Below are 17,222 nucleotides of genomic sequence, written 5' to 3' on the forward strand. Positions count from 1 at the left end.
AAATCCCGATTTCTTTTCAGGCAGGATTATGATCCACGATCTTATCACCATTTGTTTTCATGTACCACATTAAAGAATATTTCCCAAGTTACTGAACATGGCAACCAAAGTCATATCCCCATTTAAAAAAAGTACAGCCCAACAAGGTCACAAACATAATAAGGAAAAACCATAAAAGACCATTAAGGCCAAACAGATTTTAAACAAGTAAGCAATTTTGCAAAGTATGAACATTCAACAAGAATTTGGCATGAATTGAATTCTATTACAAGACTTTTGCATAAATCCCATCCCAAAATAAACACTGGTTGCAAAAGGTAAACAACACTCAAGTAAAGTGCCCTCTTGCTACTGTACATAACATTAAAGGAACTGGATTTGGAATCAGGTACCTTACTCTTTCACCAAAGTGAGCAGAGTGCTAGGCCGGTGCTGGTGTAGAGCTTTCTAACATTTTAGGAAGCAGTTTGCTTTTCCATTGGCTACAGCCGGCACTTCATCAACGTATTTGTCACCGTCTCTGAGCCTCAACTGTATAAATGAACCCACAAACTGGCACTAACATACTATATTAAATGATTTATTCATTCATTCATTGATTCAGTCCAACTCCGACTCCTCAAACTGTCTCTTTCTCAGCTGACATCTCTGACCCACTACAGTTTAAATGGCGTTTGTCTGTGTCGGAGAGAGAGATAGTGGGAGAGATAAGGGAGTGAGGAAAGCAGGTTGGGCCGAATAAATTAATTCAATATATTATTGAAAAAAAGTCAATGTCTGAGAATAAAAGCCAATGTCTGAGATTCTGAACATCTCTAAAGGCAGATCATAGACACATTTCTATCACTTACGATCTAACATCGTCATATCTCACACATCTAATGTTCATAATTTGTGTTCACAAGACCAAATGATATTCTTAGTCAGGCTGATTATGCAAATGTGTTCGTTGTTAATGTGTGAGTGTGTTTCTGTGTGAGAAGAGAGAGGGAGAGAATGGAGCCAGGAGAGGATGAGAGAATCAATGTACATTGTTTTTACAGTGAAACTCTGCTTTTTTCCCATTTGGATAAAGATGGAAAATCAATATGTGACTGTCAGCGTAATATAGGGGCTGCGGACACAAATCAATGCAAGTGGAACACTGAGATGTGTAAAAATACTTTCGAATCATTATGAGACTGTAGTTTGTTCTTCATCGGCCCAGGACTCATTCGCGTTTACACTGCTGATATACTGTGTCCAGATGTGTCAGACATCAGCTCAGGATGTGGCCTGAGGTTCAGATCTGGTATTATCAACAGTCCCAAGTGATAGGATCAAAACTGATCAGTTCCTAGTACAGGTGTAGCTAGTACAAGATACTGCTTCCGCAATGCATCCTGAGATCTACATTTGAGGTGTTCTGATGCATGTGACCACATTGTTTTCATCGTGTGAAAGCAAAACCGATCTGGGCCACATCGGGAAGACCAACTACTCAGCTGACGTCCTGGGACCTGCTAGAGTTTCATAATAAACGAATCGTATTTGTACCCTTCTCAGTGTCCATGCGTTTTACAATAGCGCTACACTATCAAAACTTACCAACACATAATACCTGATACTTAAAATCAATCAACACAGCACAGCTACACAAGGTTCATTCAGCCCCTCCGGACTGGTTTCGCTACTTTTCTCGCTCGAAACCAACACACAGTCACACACACAGACAACTACACACGTATAGTGACATCGGAAGCATTTCAATGCCAGGTGTTAAATGACAAACATAAAAAGGTCAACTTGTGTTTGGATCTCTCAGGACAGATGTTATAACCAGGTCTGAACAGAGTCCAAGATGTGCCGGTGTTTAGCATGGACACTAACAGCAAAACTAGCAAAACTAGCACAACTTCAACAGGCACATCAGGTGTGACAAATCCGAAGACACTAACATTACCACAGAGAAGCTTTTATGATCACAGGAGCCACTTGTTGAGTTGTCCCTGTCATTTCTCAGAGAAAATGTCCCCAAATCCACACAGCTGGCTACTATAGTCACCCTGCTTTTAACTCTACACCCTTACGGAGGACGACTGGTTTTTAATGTCTTACTTTTAACTGTGAGATGACAGGCTGCGTGCTGAGGAGGGGCTTTAGAGGACCAGCGTTGGTCTGGGGTGTGCTGATCCTCGGAGACACATAGGACCTGGGCGATGAGGCGTCCGATGTTAATGACATTGGTGACTGGTTTGATTGCTGAGCTGCTGGAGACACACAGACAAAAAGTCAGACAATATACAATCATCTAAAATAAATACTAAGCAGGAACATCCCTCTATGAGCAAAACTCTTTACTTTAGCTGTCATTGGTTCAAAGTCAGTGGGCAGATTTTTTTGCTATCAACTTGATCAGTTTTTTGAGGTTAACTCTCCTCCAACTCTGCTCACAGCGGTGGAACAGATTCATGTGTACGTAGGCTTCATTTACCTTGGCTGGAGAGTTGTGCAGCTTGAGAGAGGATAGTAGTGATATTGAAAGCCGATGGTCCAGCAGTGAGGATCTTATGGAGCATCGACTGTAATGAAGCTTGTGTGACAGCAGCTGTGAGAACTGTGGAAAGACAAACACACCGTTACCCTGTGTACAGACATTATTCAACATTTCCGATCTCTTTGTTTGAATGAATGAATAATATCCATTTTGTAGTTACTTCCTGTGGGTAACTGATGGTTAAATGTTCACTCTGTATAAACTGAAAACATTGTTTCTTAGAAAGTGTGACTCTCCATTCAAAACAGACTGTATTGTATTCATCAGATAGATGTCAATTCACAGCCAAATTGAGAACATGTAAAAAGATAGAAGCAGAACACATAGGCCAGGACGCACAATCATGTCACAAAAATCTTGAGTCCGCTCACTAAATTACAATGTGAAACCAAAATTAACTACAATCTAACAAAGTCATGAACCTTGATTCAGACTTGAGGATTGAAAACTTGCTGAGCCGTTTTTCAGACATGACCTCCAGGTAAAACCTGGATAATTGGCTACAGAGTTTACTCAGTTTTCCTTTCACACATGCACAACGCTGCAGGAGGTTTTTCGGCACAGACGAGTTCTGCACAACAGCATCAAACCCTCAGCATTATTCAGACGAGGTGGAGCAGCCAGCTGCAGCAGACAGAGGCAGGAGGTAACGTATCTAATCTGCGGTGTAGATCATGTTTACATCACCTCAACACCGTTGTTGGCTCTTATCACCTCAAACTCTCTAAATCATCTTCAGTGTCTTCAACGTGTGTGTCACTGCATTTTCAATGGGAGTTATTTGTTTTCTTCAGTTTTGCGCATAACAAGCATCATCACCCCCCCCCCCCCCCATTCCTCGCAGTACATCCACTGCTGTGTTCACACATATCCTGGATTTCTACAGACATTATAAGAGGAGGTCAGGTGGATAAAGATCGTAGAACCTGCAGACCGTCTCACTCAGACACTTGCTTTCACACATGAACTTTCTCCGGAGCAAATACGTAGGATCTGTGGAGTCGAGAGCATGTCTGAAAGCAGCTTAAGGAGTCTGATTTTCTTACTCCTTTGGATTCTCCTTCATACCTTTCTTTAAATCTCATGGAATTTAACATTGGGGTCGAGGAATAGTGGTTAGGAAAGGAGTTTTTTTATACTCTGCAACCGCAGCCCCTGTTGACTTACTGAATGACTGGACAAAATGTTAATAAGTCAATGCACTAGAGCTTAAACCTCAGTGTACATGAAGTGGCCAATCACAGACAAAATGCTTTAACTTAAAAAACTCATTAACAGTGCCATAATCTGTGTCTGACAAAGTCAAGTGGCTTGTTAACATGCCCCCAAGCAGCATCCCTCTTAGACAGATTATCTGAATGTCTATTTAGGGCTGCTCGATTAATTTAATCGTGATTACGATTATTTGGTCAAACGATCTCCAAAGTACCATAATCGAGTTGAAACGATTTTTTGGCATTTTTTTCGAAATGCATGCGCAATTCAGTCCTTCCCCCAAAGCATTCAACGCAGCCCAGCTGACTGGCACTCACTCTCAAGCAGCCGTGAAGTGAAGGAGGCGAGTTGTGTGACTGGTGACCGGCGGTATTTACAAAACAGCGCAAGTGGAAAATGGCAGTGGGAGGACAGCCCCGTCTCATCGACAAAAAGGGTAGAAAAGTTCTCTTGTATGGAAACACTTCGGATTCGAGAGGAGCAGCACCACACATTGTAGCTGCCGCGCAGCGTTCATTCTGCAGCGCGCAGCCGCCTGGCTGTTCACACCGGACCCACGATTCTCCACTTGTTGCATGTAACCTGTTCAATTTAGGGGTTCGGGGGTAAATGATGATGGTCCTCATAGCCATCCCCCATCCCTATCTTTCACTCTCTGTCTGTGTGCTTGTAGTGGGGGCAGATGGGGACATTTACATTTACCGGAACCGGAAGTGACTGGTACTTCGGGACCAGTCATTTAAGGACCCACCGTATGCCCATTTTACCACAGTTGAAATGGTTCCTTGGGGTCTTAATGAAATGTCTAACATATTTTGGTCAAAATACCACAAGGATCATTTAAAACAGCCCCCTTTTACCCTGTCTAATCAGTTTGACCGGTTTTGAGTGCCCTGCCCCCCCTTTCACCCCCCTCCCCCCTCCTCCCTCCTTCACGAGATACAAGCGCCCAGATTTTTAGCTATCCATTACCTCTGTAGAAATATGGCTACTGGAGAAAAAGATAAAATCTTGCAACCATATCGTTTTGAACCAGAGTCAGGTGGGCCAAAGCCTGGCTGCGAGAGCCCCAGCTCTTTTGAGACAAGGTTCTTTTCAAGAATACCCCAGCCATGAAGGATGCTCTATCGGATAGATAGAGTCTCTCCACACATTCAGACAGCAATAAACACACACCGTACAATGCAGATATCAAGTAAAACAGCATACAACACTGTGCCCAGACCAGCTGGTCAGATTATCATGTCATGAGCCTTTGACACAGTGCAGACAGAGAAAAAAGACAACAGCATTCAAACTGTTTCTATGCAATCACTGCTCATCAAAAAAACAACACTGCAGCTATTAGAATACAGACAGTGGTGGAATTGTTTGCCTCTTGGATCCGCATTTTTCTCACCTTCATTGATTTTCGCCATGTCCACACTGGCATTGTTGAGCTGCAGGGCAGTCTGAAGTGCTGGGAGGAGCTGGCGAAGCAGGGTGGGGTCCTGAAGTAGTGGAGGGGCTGACGACTGCAGGACTGGAGACACAGGCACCGTTGAGGCCGACGATCCAGGGGGCCCTGATGATGGGTTCAAGCTCCCCGAGCCTGAGGATGATGACTGAGACTGGGTGGCATGGGTCGCTGCGGGCTTCTCCACCTGGGTTGACTCTGTGAAGTCAGCAGCGAAGATTTAATTTCAGCAGGCAGAGACAGTCTCACTAATCCATATATATATAGTTCCTTTTGATAATATACTGGCCCACAGAATGGACTCAGTCTCAAGCTCACACTCTTATCCTCCATTCAGACCACAAAAAGTGTAATAGAAGAAAACCCAACTTTGATGTGAACAGAGACAGTCTGTTTTAGATCTTAATTCCCACATAGAGTAAAATGTCTGAAATAAAAACTGTGCTTGTGTTAGGTCTTATTCGTGTCATATATAATGCAATAAACTTTCATAAAGCTTGGCCAAGGCATCTTCAAAAGGTTTCTGGTCCCACATGAAAGTCTTTGACAAGAAGCAGGCAGGGTCTTTACTTTTTGAGCCAGTTTCAGCTTTTTTTGACAGCCTGGTAGTGCAATGCAGCACCAATCTTTCTAACACTTGAAGCCAACCAGGTACAGGAGAGCGCAAATACTTATGACTTTGTAAAATGTATTACTACAGTTTACCTCTGGATTTCCAATCATTGATATAACAGTTGCCGACCTGCCAACATTCCAGAGTGGTAAAGTCATGTTTAAGTATTGAGTATTTTGGTATCTGGTATGACTTTAACACATTGATCTTCTACTTGGACTGAACTTCTTGGACCATATTTTCATTGACCTTCTGGAACTTTGGAAATCATGACCCTTTCTGCTAAGCTCTCTGTGCCGTTTATACTGCATCATCACAAATTCAGACAGGGTTCATTAGTTCATATACAATTTAGATTGTTATTACTGATGCTAAAAAGGATTTTAAGCTGTACCAGCATGTGGCCTTAATGTCGGGAATATCTAAGCAAAATATTTTTGTTAAACACTGGTGCAAGCAAATACTAAATCATACTAAACTGTAGGGTTGGGGTGACCCTTCACTAAAAGGAAAGGTGAGCAAAATATTTTGATGTTATTCCAGTTCACCAGCTGCCAAACCAATTACTGCAGTCTTATGCCAAATAGGCTGCAAAGAAATTACTGTTATTGAGATTTGTTGTCTTACAAACAGAGAAATAGCAAGAAACGATGCATGAGAGAACACAGGTGTTTTCTAAGGTTCTGAGTTTCTAAAGTTCTTTTTGAAGTTATGCAATTTCATTAAAGTAAAGTAATAAAAAAGCTAATTTCAATGAATAATTATGTAATTTGCTGGCAAAACATCAGTGAGTTTATGGTTCGATTATATAAAACCAGAAGTTGGTTTGTATGTTCTGGTGTAAAGGGGAGAAAGGGGTTAAATAAAAAGAACTGTGTTGCGTTATTAACTTGATGTCTCCAGCAGTGGAGAAAAGCCTCTCTTCTGAACAAGAGAGGCAAAGCCAGTACAAAGCCAAATCGCTTTGTAAGCGCAGGGCTTATTCAATGAAACAGACAATGGGCAGAGTTATGTTCTTCACTCAGAGTTAAATGAAGTTCTGTGAAGTGCTGAGGTATGTGAAGCTCACAGGTCTCATTTGTCAAAAGGGTCCGAAATCATTTGCAGCTAATTGTTAAACAGTATTCACAAAATGCGTCACCATTGCCTGTAACCAAATGCCTTTTTTGGCATCCGCCGCTGCAATGTCATTTGGTTGCATTTACACAGCTCAGCAAACAACTCATATTTTGAAAGAATGATAAAGGAAGAAGGGACAAGTGCGAAAGGTTGATTTAAAAAGGCACATGTGGAACGAGCACTACAAAAGTATCTAGAATCTGAATATAAACAGTTTATTGCTAAATTGTTCACCTACAATCAGAATAGTCCCGCAATGAATTCACAGCAATCAGTCATACAAATTGAACCGAAGCACATGACTGAAGCATTCCCCCCCAGTTTTCCTTTATTGTTAATGTAAGGCAGTGAGCAGAGGAGAAATGCTGGATGAAAAGCTGTGTGCAACAAGAACGCTACAGAGAGCTGGAGGCGAGTGAATGTCACAATGGTGAGATGAACTTCCAGTGACCTGTTGTTCTGCACCGGAACCTAATCAACTCAATTAAAACACCGTTCTCATGTCATCTGTTTTCAGCCAGCTTCAGTTCAACTGCTCACAAACACGTAATATTCTGTGGTGAATCTTACCATAAGCAATTTGTTACACTTGCCTTAATTAGATCAGAATTGGACTTAAATGAACCCTCACACACAATCATATGATCTCTCAACTGTAAACGCTCCCTGTGCAAGACTATAAAGGATTCAACAGATTTTAGTGAAAACCTAGAGTACTTTGTTTGTAGCCACAGCAGCGTGCATGGTAGGGATGGGCATTCGATTAAGTTGTCTTTATCGATCTTCGGGGAAAAAAATCAATTAACGATTGATTATGGGGCTACGTATTCGCCACATAGGCTTGAGTGGAGAATACGTAATGTACCCTCGACAATGAACGGAGCAAACGGCGGAGAAGTTTTTGAGGAAGGATGACATTAAATTTATAATTAAGAGAAGTACAGTGACTTGTATGATCCTCAGCACATATGAGACAAAAATACACATGTTGGGACGCTGTTGCAGTCAATGTTGGAGCAACAATTAAGTATAAGCTTGCAAAAATTATTAGATGCCATTTTTACTGCAGGCTGATAACAGCTAAAGTATGTGATATTATTAGCGCGGCGCTGAAAAAATAATGTCAGACGAAATTCTTAATGATAAATAATCGATAGTCGATTAATTATGCCCATCCCTAGTGCATGGTGCAGCTGTTTAGTCTCAGTCTTTTGGTAAGCAGTTCCTTAGCATTCATCAGCCAAACGTCAGCTCAACAACAATCATCACCGACCAAACAACAACAATAATACTGCAGCTGAGGAGGATTGAGATGAAGAAATCTCATCCTTGATTATTTGGATAGAGCAAACAAAAATAAAAAAATATATCTAAGTAAAAGGCTGTGATTTATTAAGATCCGTCAATGCAAACCGAGGGGGAACAAATGTATTGCAATAAATAAAGACTTACTGGAACCAGTCGGGGCTGCCGATGCTTGCATGGCCTCCCTTCTGTAGTCCCTGTCTTTGGGAAAACTGTTGACAACCGCAGTCTTTGTTGCCTCTTTTTGCCTCTGTTCTCTGTGAAACATATAAGAATACAGATATTAGCCACGTTTCCAGCCTGACAGTGATTAATATCGGTTTGGGTAAAATAATTGCAGATACCTCTCAAGCCAGTCTTTGGGCTTCTCCCACTGGGACACTTCTGTCCTGCAGTTGTAGTAATATTTCTTTCCAGAGGAGCTGATATGCTCTGACCAGTCGTCACCAGGTTCGTGGGACTAAAAAAAAGGAAAAAGAAGCAAATGTTCATGCACAAGACGCAAAGCAGACGGTGTGTATGTGTGTTCAGAGAGTCTGATGTAAGCTCTTGTAATTTAACCTGAATTGTATGAGAGATTAGGACTTTAAGGCAGATGCTTTATCTGGGACAATTTCAGAGGGCACTTTTATCAGGGAGAAAATCTTTATTTAGTTTTTATTTCAGAGACAGCTTCAGATTTTTCAGGTAACCAATGAGAAACACTTTTCTCTTTTAAACAGAACACTGTATTGTCTTAGGTACCGTTTTCAATTCATGCATTCGGTTACCATTTCAGGCTGAGATCCATGCTTTTTAGATTGTATAATCTTTCACATTTGATAAGCTGTCATGGTCGATTGGAAGGGAAACACTTTTGAAAACTCAAAAACAGTGTCTCAGAACCTTCTTAATTGAAATCTAACAGATAAACTCATCGGTTGTTTGGTCCTTCTAAAATTTGAAATTTGTGGTCAAATACTTCATGACCCTGTATCGAGGCAGCCGTGAGGTGTAACTTATGCAATGTTAAAGATAAAATATATTAAAATGTTAATTAGGTGCATACATTTTGAACAAGCACTACAATAGAAACTAGAATTAGCATAAAGTCAGTTTATTAGGGACACCTGTTCTGTGTTTGTAATAACTTCACTGAGGTGTTGATTTTGGAGACTTCAGTTTGGGATGCTGCTGAAACTTTTACCTGTAAAATACAATTCGGCAGCACCATAAACTACATCCTCTTCCATGACACCTTCAAGAGGGAGGATAAACTTTAAGACTGTTCTATCAGATAGCATTAGAGTAAAATGGGTGTACAATCATAATAAGGGTAAGACAAAATGTGATTTACGTGACAATTTTGAAACAAGCTTTGAAGAAAAGAGCTTTTATATGTTGTTTTGAGCTATCTGCAAAACATTTTAATTTATGACAAGAGAATGACATAAGGAAAGTTTACCATTATATAATGTTAGTCCATGCGCACAGTTTTCCTTTGAGAAAACATTTCCCAGGATTTATCACTAATGTGAAAGCTGTCAGACAGCAAATGCAGAGAAACAATTTGAAACAAAACAAAGAAAAACATGTTTAGGCCATAGTAGAGGCAAGAGGCAACACTTACTGTGTCTGAGGTCTTGCTGGGGTTTGAATGAGAGTTGGAACTATGAAGGGAGGTGTGGTTGTGAGAATTTTCTTGAGGGGAAAAACTGGTCCCTGCAACAAAACAGAGCAGAGGATAACACAATCAGTAATAGACAACAGTAACATGCTGAGATTGTGGACAAAAAACATAATTTATTAATAAACTTCTATTTTAGTTGTTGCTACACCAGTTTGCCGAGCAAAGTCTCTCAAGTTTTACGTCGTGTCCCGGAACCAGTCAACCTTCATCACAATAGATCTGAAAACAACGCTGCCACCCATACAGGTAACAAAACAAGCATAGCAATTAGATGGCAAGACTGAACCTGTTTTAGATCGCTCGATCCTCTCAGCTCTGCCCAACTGTTATTAGAGGCTGTAAGTGTAAGCACTTCCAGATATTGACATTTGTAACATTTTCTACATTGTTTTGGGGATATAATTATGTCAGTGGCGGAAACCACAAAAGGGTAGGCATGCTTGAATGCAAGGCCTCTGGTGGCAAGGTCTTCTCATAAGAGGACAGACGCACCGAGCACCACGGTTATAGATTTATTAAATTCTATAACATAATAATATGAAAATGTTCTTGCTTAAAGTCCATTGTTTGTTGTTAGTGCACTGCATATTATTTTTAGACAAATGCATTTCCTATGATGCAGCGTTGTAAGGTTTCTCACCTATTTTTTAAACTTTAATAAATTCTGTGTTGTCTCAAAAGGGAACTCAGAAACCAGCAACAACAAGCAGTCTCAACGTACTCAACAACATACATTGTAAACCTGCTGTCACACAGAACTCCAGACATTTTCCTGAACTTGTCAGGAGGAGGTTGTAAGTGAGAAAGTAAAAAGTCTGAATCAGCTGCTCTGGACATTTTCCTGCCAGCCCCCTTGTAAAATATTCAGATAATGTCCAAGTGAGAATACAGCAGGACAATTCACAGCCAGCAAGTGGGGGTGTTGACGTTGTGTGTCCAACATGCATTGACAAAAATCTGATACTAAACACAACACAAATACCACAGGATGAAAAAGAGGAGCCATACACATAGAAGACCCTGACAAAGTTTTCAACTTGACAATGAGATTTGAGTGTTTGATGATAAGAGCAGACACAAGTGTTGAGGTGCTGCAGTGTTTCCTATTAATTATCTAACCTGTGGCAGCCCTCCATATTCTTAAATCGAGTTTCATAATGAAATAAAAAAATGTCATATCATAAGAGATCTCTAATTGCTATTTCTATACTCACGTTATTGTCCATTGAGTTTTCCTCGTCTGCGCAGTCAGACCTCATAGTTTCAGCTGCAGCAGTGTAATGCAATTCTTTCTCTTGCACTAGAATTTATCTTTCACTCTGTGTTTTGATAGCATTTTAACAAAGCTACAGAATTTTAACAGTTTGGTTTAATTTGTGAATAGGACTCAGCAGTCGTCATTAGCAAGCAAATTAAAAAAAAAAAATCTATATTTCAGATGAGACCGTTAACACCTGCTGAAGCTGAGAATGTAGAAAATATTTTTCAGTGGCCATCTGGAAGAGACCTGTTAATACAACCCTAAAACGAGTGAGCTGCACAAAGTAAACATTTTTAAATTTATGTATCTGTTGTATTGAAAAAACAGATGTTGCTTGCTTACTTTGCACACTGGATTTGCTTAACAAATCAGCTAATAATGTTAGCATAATTCAAGTTTAAGAAAACAACTGCTTTATAGGCATCTAGCAGAAAGAGGATCATTCACTTATGTATTTTTTCACATCTGATGGATATTCACTCCCCTTTGTTCTCCATTTTTGTCTTCATCAATCCCTGAGAAATAGCTGCTAAATGCTTTGCTATGTTTACTTGCTGCTCTCTGTCTGTCAGTTAACTGTTTGGTGCTCGTTGAGAAGCGTACACAGAGTCAGCCGCCTGCTGCGACTGGAGACAGGACAGATGACAGCAGAGTCTACCATGACAGTACAGTAAAGCAGAACCTCCTCATAGAGCTATGGGGGGTTGTAGAGTTGAGTGATCATTCTTTGCAGGTACATCAATACAGGAAACTTCTTTAACATCCCAAATAGCAATTTGATCTATTGGTCATGTAAGTTTCAAATAGACAGTGATACTAAACAGCATCTCTGACGCCCTGTTTAGAGATATGGTACTATGCGGCTGCCATCGTCTCTTTTGTCCTGCCGCAGTTTAATCACAATTCCATTTTTTAAAAACTCTTTTCATTATAACAAAAGATCAGACTTTTGTCATATTGTTGCAGTATAGAGCCGTGTGCAGCGCTCTTTGCCATGCTGTTGCTCTCTCACACAGACACACTGACCTTCTGTCAGTCAGACTGACCATCGATAACAACAGGATCAGTTCGGCCACATCAATGGCAGACCTTTGTGTGACACCTACTATCTTGTCATGCCGGTAAAATGAAGAGTTTACACTATGTGCATGTTCACATTATATCACCTCAGTCCTCAGAATAGTGGACAGCTTGTCTATTTTTATTAATATAAGAAGCATGTACACATGGGGCTGTGTATTGTCCCTATAACCTTTCCTCGATAGAAGTATAAGACATAGTCGATAGAACTCATTCCATCCATGTTTTGACAGTCAACCCGAACAGCCAATGATATTGAGAATAGCGCCGCACCGAGCCAATCATGTGGCTGGAATAAAGTTACATACACGTCAGGTTACGTTGACGCACACAGCACAGAGGGTGGGAGCAGCAGCCGGTAGCAGCACATGTGCCAATGTTTGGGTTACTTCATAAAGGTGGACAACTCTGCATCGATGCATGAACTGAACATAATCGATTCATTTTTCTGCTACGTTCATTGTTTAAGCGGTTTTCCTATGCTGCATAATTATAACCACTGCTGCTCCAGGATCAGGACAGACGCTATTAAAAGGTCCGGTCGTCCTGTGTCAGAGTCTCCTGTCTGAGTCTGCTTCCTCCTCACTTCTTCTCTGACCTGCGCTCACTTTACACTTTAACATTAAACACGAGTTTCTGAGACTCATGTTAAAACCTGCTACTCAACACGAGATGACCGGAACTTTTCGGATTCATTATCCGACACCATCGATCAATAACTAGATAAATGTGATGAGTTAAGTTTGTGAAGAGAGACAGAGACGAGCAGACACACACACATACACACTCCTGCAGACAGAAGAGATGTTCATCTTGCTGATTACGATGTAACAGTGTTTCAGATTCAGTATTGCAGAAGAAGCGAAGGCCCATTTATCCAGGAACATAAATATGAATTCAGCCGGTTTTTATAAAGATCAGTTCAACATCTGAGTGATTAGAAAACATCAGAGGAGCAGAGTCACTTGTTGAACTGCGCAAAGTAATGTACCGCAGTGCAGTGACACTGATTTGATTTATTTGAGAAAAAAATAATCATTGTGTTAAGATTTTTTCCCTATGTTGAAAGTTTCATTACACTTTAGTGTTTCCCATATATTGATTTATTTGGAACCACTATCACAATAGTAACACTGGCGGTCAAATATTGATTTCTACTTTACCATTAGTAAAAGATGTTTTCACTGTGAAGCTTCGTGCTGTGTTTTGTTTGAGTGTCTTTCATTTTCTGTTCCGCTTATTTACAAATTCTCTGGTGTATGTTTACTTCAGAACAAGTGTTATCATGTTGGAGTTGGAGCTGATAGATGTTGAAGAGCAAGTTATTTTTCTTTAAGAACTGCAAAGAAGAAAAGAAAGATGTCTGAGGAGCTGATTGGTACGACCACTAAACCGAGCAAGGCAAAGCAGGAGATTCCACAAATACTGTTTGCTGGAAATGTGATGCTACAAAGTGGACCAATCACAGCTGTGGTAGTCTGCGTCGCTTCAACGCGCGGTTACATTTTGGGGAGGTGCACGCCAGGGTTCTGCGTAGGGTACGCCGGAGCTACGGTGTGAATATGACACAGAAGCTGTCCACTAATGATCACATCACTGGGTCTGACTAGTCTGTTCTTACATTTTTGGCTGAGCTCAATTTGGAAAATGGAAGATACATTTTGGAAGATAATGGTAATACTTAATTTAAACCTCGATGCAACAATGTGTATATTCTGTTTTAATGATTATCTTTACCTGAATAGTAACAAACAGACCTGTGATTTAATGACCCAACAAGCAAATATTGGATTGTCTAAGCCAAAGTATAGAAGTAAAATAACACCAATTCTTTAGAAACCTCTGCCATTGCCAGAGTCTGTAGCCTTAGACACAACATCAACCTCACATATCTGAAAATAACACAAAATGTTGTCTTAAATCTTTGAACCAATTCCAATAACTTAATTTGTAGAACTCAGGGACATATTCTCAATTTTGTATCAACAAAGTAAGCAACTCCACAGGCAACATCTCATTCTCTTGGCAAATGATGACAAATCATTTGTGGATGAACTCAGGGATGTTGTGCACAGAGCAGTAACTCTTGCAATTCAACATTAGTTCTGTAGCTACACAAAACATTGGTTGCCAAACTCAACTCTAGCAAATAAACATACTGCTCTGTCAAAGCTTAAGCCCCGATTTGCTACACACATCGGCCCATCTGTATTGAAGAATAGTTTGTTTCCTCCTGTTTAAGTTAGCTTGGAAAGCAAATCACTGACAACATCTTTTACTAAAGCGGATAAAAAAAAAACTATCAGCGCTCTATGCGTTTTCAGTTTCCATCTTTGCAAATCTCAAAAAAAGACTTTAATTCCAACATACAGTGATGCTGGCAAATGAACAAATCTGGATATAAAACCTATAGCAGGCAAAAAGATACTTATTCCCCCTCACACAATATTTCCTGTCAACATACGAATGCATTGACAGTGTGCTTGTTGTTAATTTTCATGAAACTGCTACAGAATTTGAATATGTTCACAAAACATCTAGATTTGTAGTTTTTATAGAACCCCCAAATCAGTTGAGGAAAGCTGAGGTTTATTCAACTGGTTAAATAAAACAGGGCTCAAGACCTTTTCATTTACTACAGGACATAATTTAGGAGCACCCACAACAATTTCACTGGGCATTTGGCACCGCAATAATACAATTCCTAAATATATATATTGGTAACTTAACTAGGGCTTGGTATCACAACCGATTTCCTAAATGGATTGAATTCTGATTCACAGGGTCTCGATTCCATTTCAGATTCCATGTCGATTTCATTAAAGATTTTCCTTTGTACAACACCAATTTTGTCTGGATATGAAAGAAATTCTCAGAGACCTAAAGCTGTAAACTGAACATGGAAACCTCTCACTTGGTGCAATAAGAATATTGTGGTAGGCCTGTCTCAAAAAATTGCTCTTGAATAAATATTTGGCTCAGGATATATGTTACCATCTCTGTAAACCAGATGGGATGGTTATGATTTAGCTTTGTATTGTTTTGGTTAGTGTTCCAGCATTTCACCTCGTATTTTGTGTGTCTGCTTGTCCTATTTCATTGTGTTTAATACGTGCCACAAACTTTGGAGCGAATCAGACGAGCACAAAGCAAACTTCAGTGTTGTACAGATCATAATAACATTTGATTCGTGTTTTCTCTAGAAGTGTAAAATCAGCACAGGTCAGCAAGAGTATAGAGAGAGGACACCCAGACAGGAGACTCTGAATCGGCTCAAATCAACCGCTGCTTCTGCTCTGATCCCCAAGCAGCGGCAGTAATCATTTTGTCTTTGAGGTCTGTCGCGCAAACCCTGTATTAAACTGTTATTGTCGCCACTGCTCGACATTTTCCGCCCCGTTCTCCACCTCTCATCTCTCCTTCACTCACCGTCCGAGTTTCAGTGTGCGAGTGAGTGGGGGCGGGTTCAGCCCCCACTCCTGTGTGGGAGTCTAAAATGCATCTTTGTGAACTACAAATATGTCAGATGCTGCTGAAGTTCAATAGTGCATCAACTTTAGCTCGTGCTTATATGATCCAATACTACAACTGGAATACTTACATTATAACATAAATAAGCTTTTAGCAGGTTGAACTAATGTTTGCCAGTCAAAAACATAGCTGCAGAGTTATAGTATCTCAGCTCGTCTGTGTGAATTGTACACTTGTACTCCAATTTCCTTACATGACAGCATCACCTGAAGTCATTAAATAAGCAATGTGTTTCTTCATTCTGAATCCATTTTTTTTCTGCACAACCACTGCGTCTCACCTCCATCCCTGTCTCTTCCCCGGTGTGTGTGGACAGTCTTTGCTCTGCTGTGCCCCGTGCTGTCGATGTGTTTGTTTTCAGGACTGTCAGACCTCCGGAGCATTTTGCAGGGAGGAGTGACATCTGAGGATTCTCGCATCTTTTCATGTCGGTGGTCCCCTCCTGGATGGCTCTTCGATGAGTATTTGAGAGTCTGTGGACACACAAATGAAGAAAAACCAACCTCACTACAAATCTAGGGACTTGTATGTACAATGACTTATTATGTGGTCTCAATTAAGTGTCAGCTACTTGTCCAACACCATGTTTGGCTATTTGGAGAAATATAATATCAAAGAACATATGAATGAGCGTTTTATTATATCAGAGTTTATCACATCCAAGCAGCTAATTATTTATGACCTGTGAGTCATTATAGCAATTATTCCTAATGCTTCATTGATGAAGTATCTTAACTGTGTTTTTTAGTAGTCTCTCACTTGAAAACAATGTATGCATCCTAACTAATACCTTTATAAATTCGATTAAAGACCAAGTAAACATCTAATTGAACACATACGAGTATTGGCAAACTTCATTAACCAATATGTGGATTAAAGCTTTGCATTAATGTAGTAGTTTGCAGTTCAAATCTCGAGAACTTTGATTTTTAGCGAGCCTTGCCAGCTGTAGCCCTAAAATGACAGACTGCGGTCAGGCCCTAATCGGACTGGCTAGCAGGCAAGCTAACAGTAACAAGCTAGCATTAGCTTTGAGCTGCTATAAAAGCCTGTAGCCTCTTCTAAAAGCGCTGAGTTCGACGAATACATTGAGTCAGCGTCGTCTTTACGTGACAATATTTACGTTGTGGGGTATTTACAGGGCTTGTGCGGCCATTTCGAACACAACCGTGTACTTTTCACGTTATTTTCCGCACTGACTGGGGCCTGCTGTGCTCCCTGGAAGCCTGAGCTCGAGTGTCCATTTTAATCTTATTTGCTGCTAGCTAGCTAGCCAGCAGGCTACCCCAAGCTAACAAGTACCTGATAGGGCTGAGAATCTCTTCGGTCGCACCTGCAAATGGAAAGAAAACAGCAATAAGGTCAACTTTCAAATGGCAATAGCGAAGGAACAGCGAGAGGCGCCGCAACTGCGGAGCGGACAAGTTTCCAGACACT

General features: G+C 40.5%; 1 protein-coding gene across 4 annotated transcripts in view; it reads right to left on the minus strand.

Moving 5' to 3' along the window:
* The window catches only part of waca (WW domain containing adaptor with coiled-coil a), a 30,400-nt gene that overhangs the window by 12,801 nt on the left and 377 nt on the right, over positions 1 to 17,222 (minus strand). For 3 of the 4 annotated variants that reach the window (XM_053412394.1, XM_053412393.1, XM_053412390.1), the window contains exons 2-9: positions 17,088 to 17,118; positions 16,066 to 16,258; positions 9,854 to 9,945; positions 8,589 to 8,704; positions 8,392 to 8,501; positions 5,151 to 5,405; positions 2,474 to 2,596; positions 2,098 to 2,249 (exon numbers count right to left, since the gene is read on the minus strand). In XM_053412394.1, the coding sequence (XP_053268369.1) occupies positions 2,098 to 2,249; positions 2,474 to 2,596; positions 5,151 to 5,405; positions 8,392 to 8,501; positions 8,589 to 8,704; positions 9,854 to 9,945; positions 16,066 to 16,258; positions 17,088 to 17,118 (1,072 nt within the window). The remainder of the gene's footprint in view (positions 1 to 2,097; positions 2,250 to 2,473; positions 2,597 to 5,150; positions 5,406 to 8,391; positions 8,502 to 8,588; positions 8,705 to 9,853; positions 9,946 to 16,065; positions 16,259 to 17,087; positions 17,119 to 17,222) is intronic. The other variant, XM_053412392.1, reaches the window with a different exon arrangement.

Source organism: Pleuronectes platessa, chromosome 20 (genome assembly GCF_947347685.1).
Source record: "Pleuronectes platessa chromosome 20, fPlePla1.1, whole genome shotgun sequence".
Lineage (NCBI taxonomy): Eukaryota > Metazoa > Chordata > Actinopteri > Pleuronectiformes > Pleuronectidae > Pleuronectes > Pleuronectes platessa.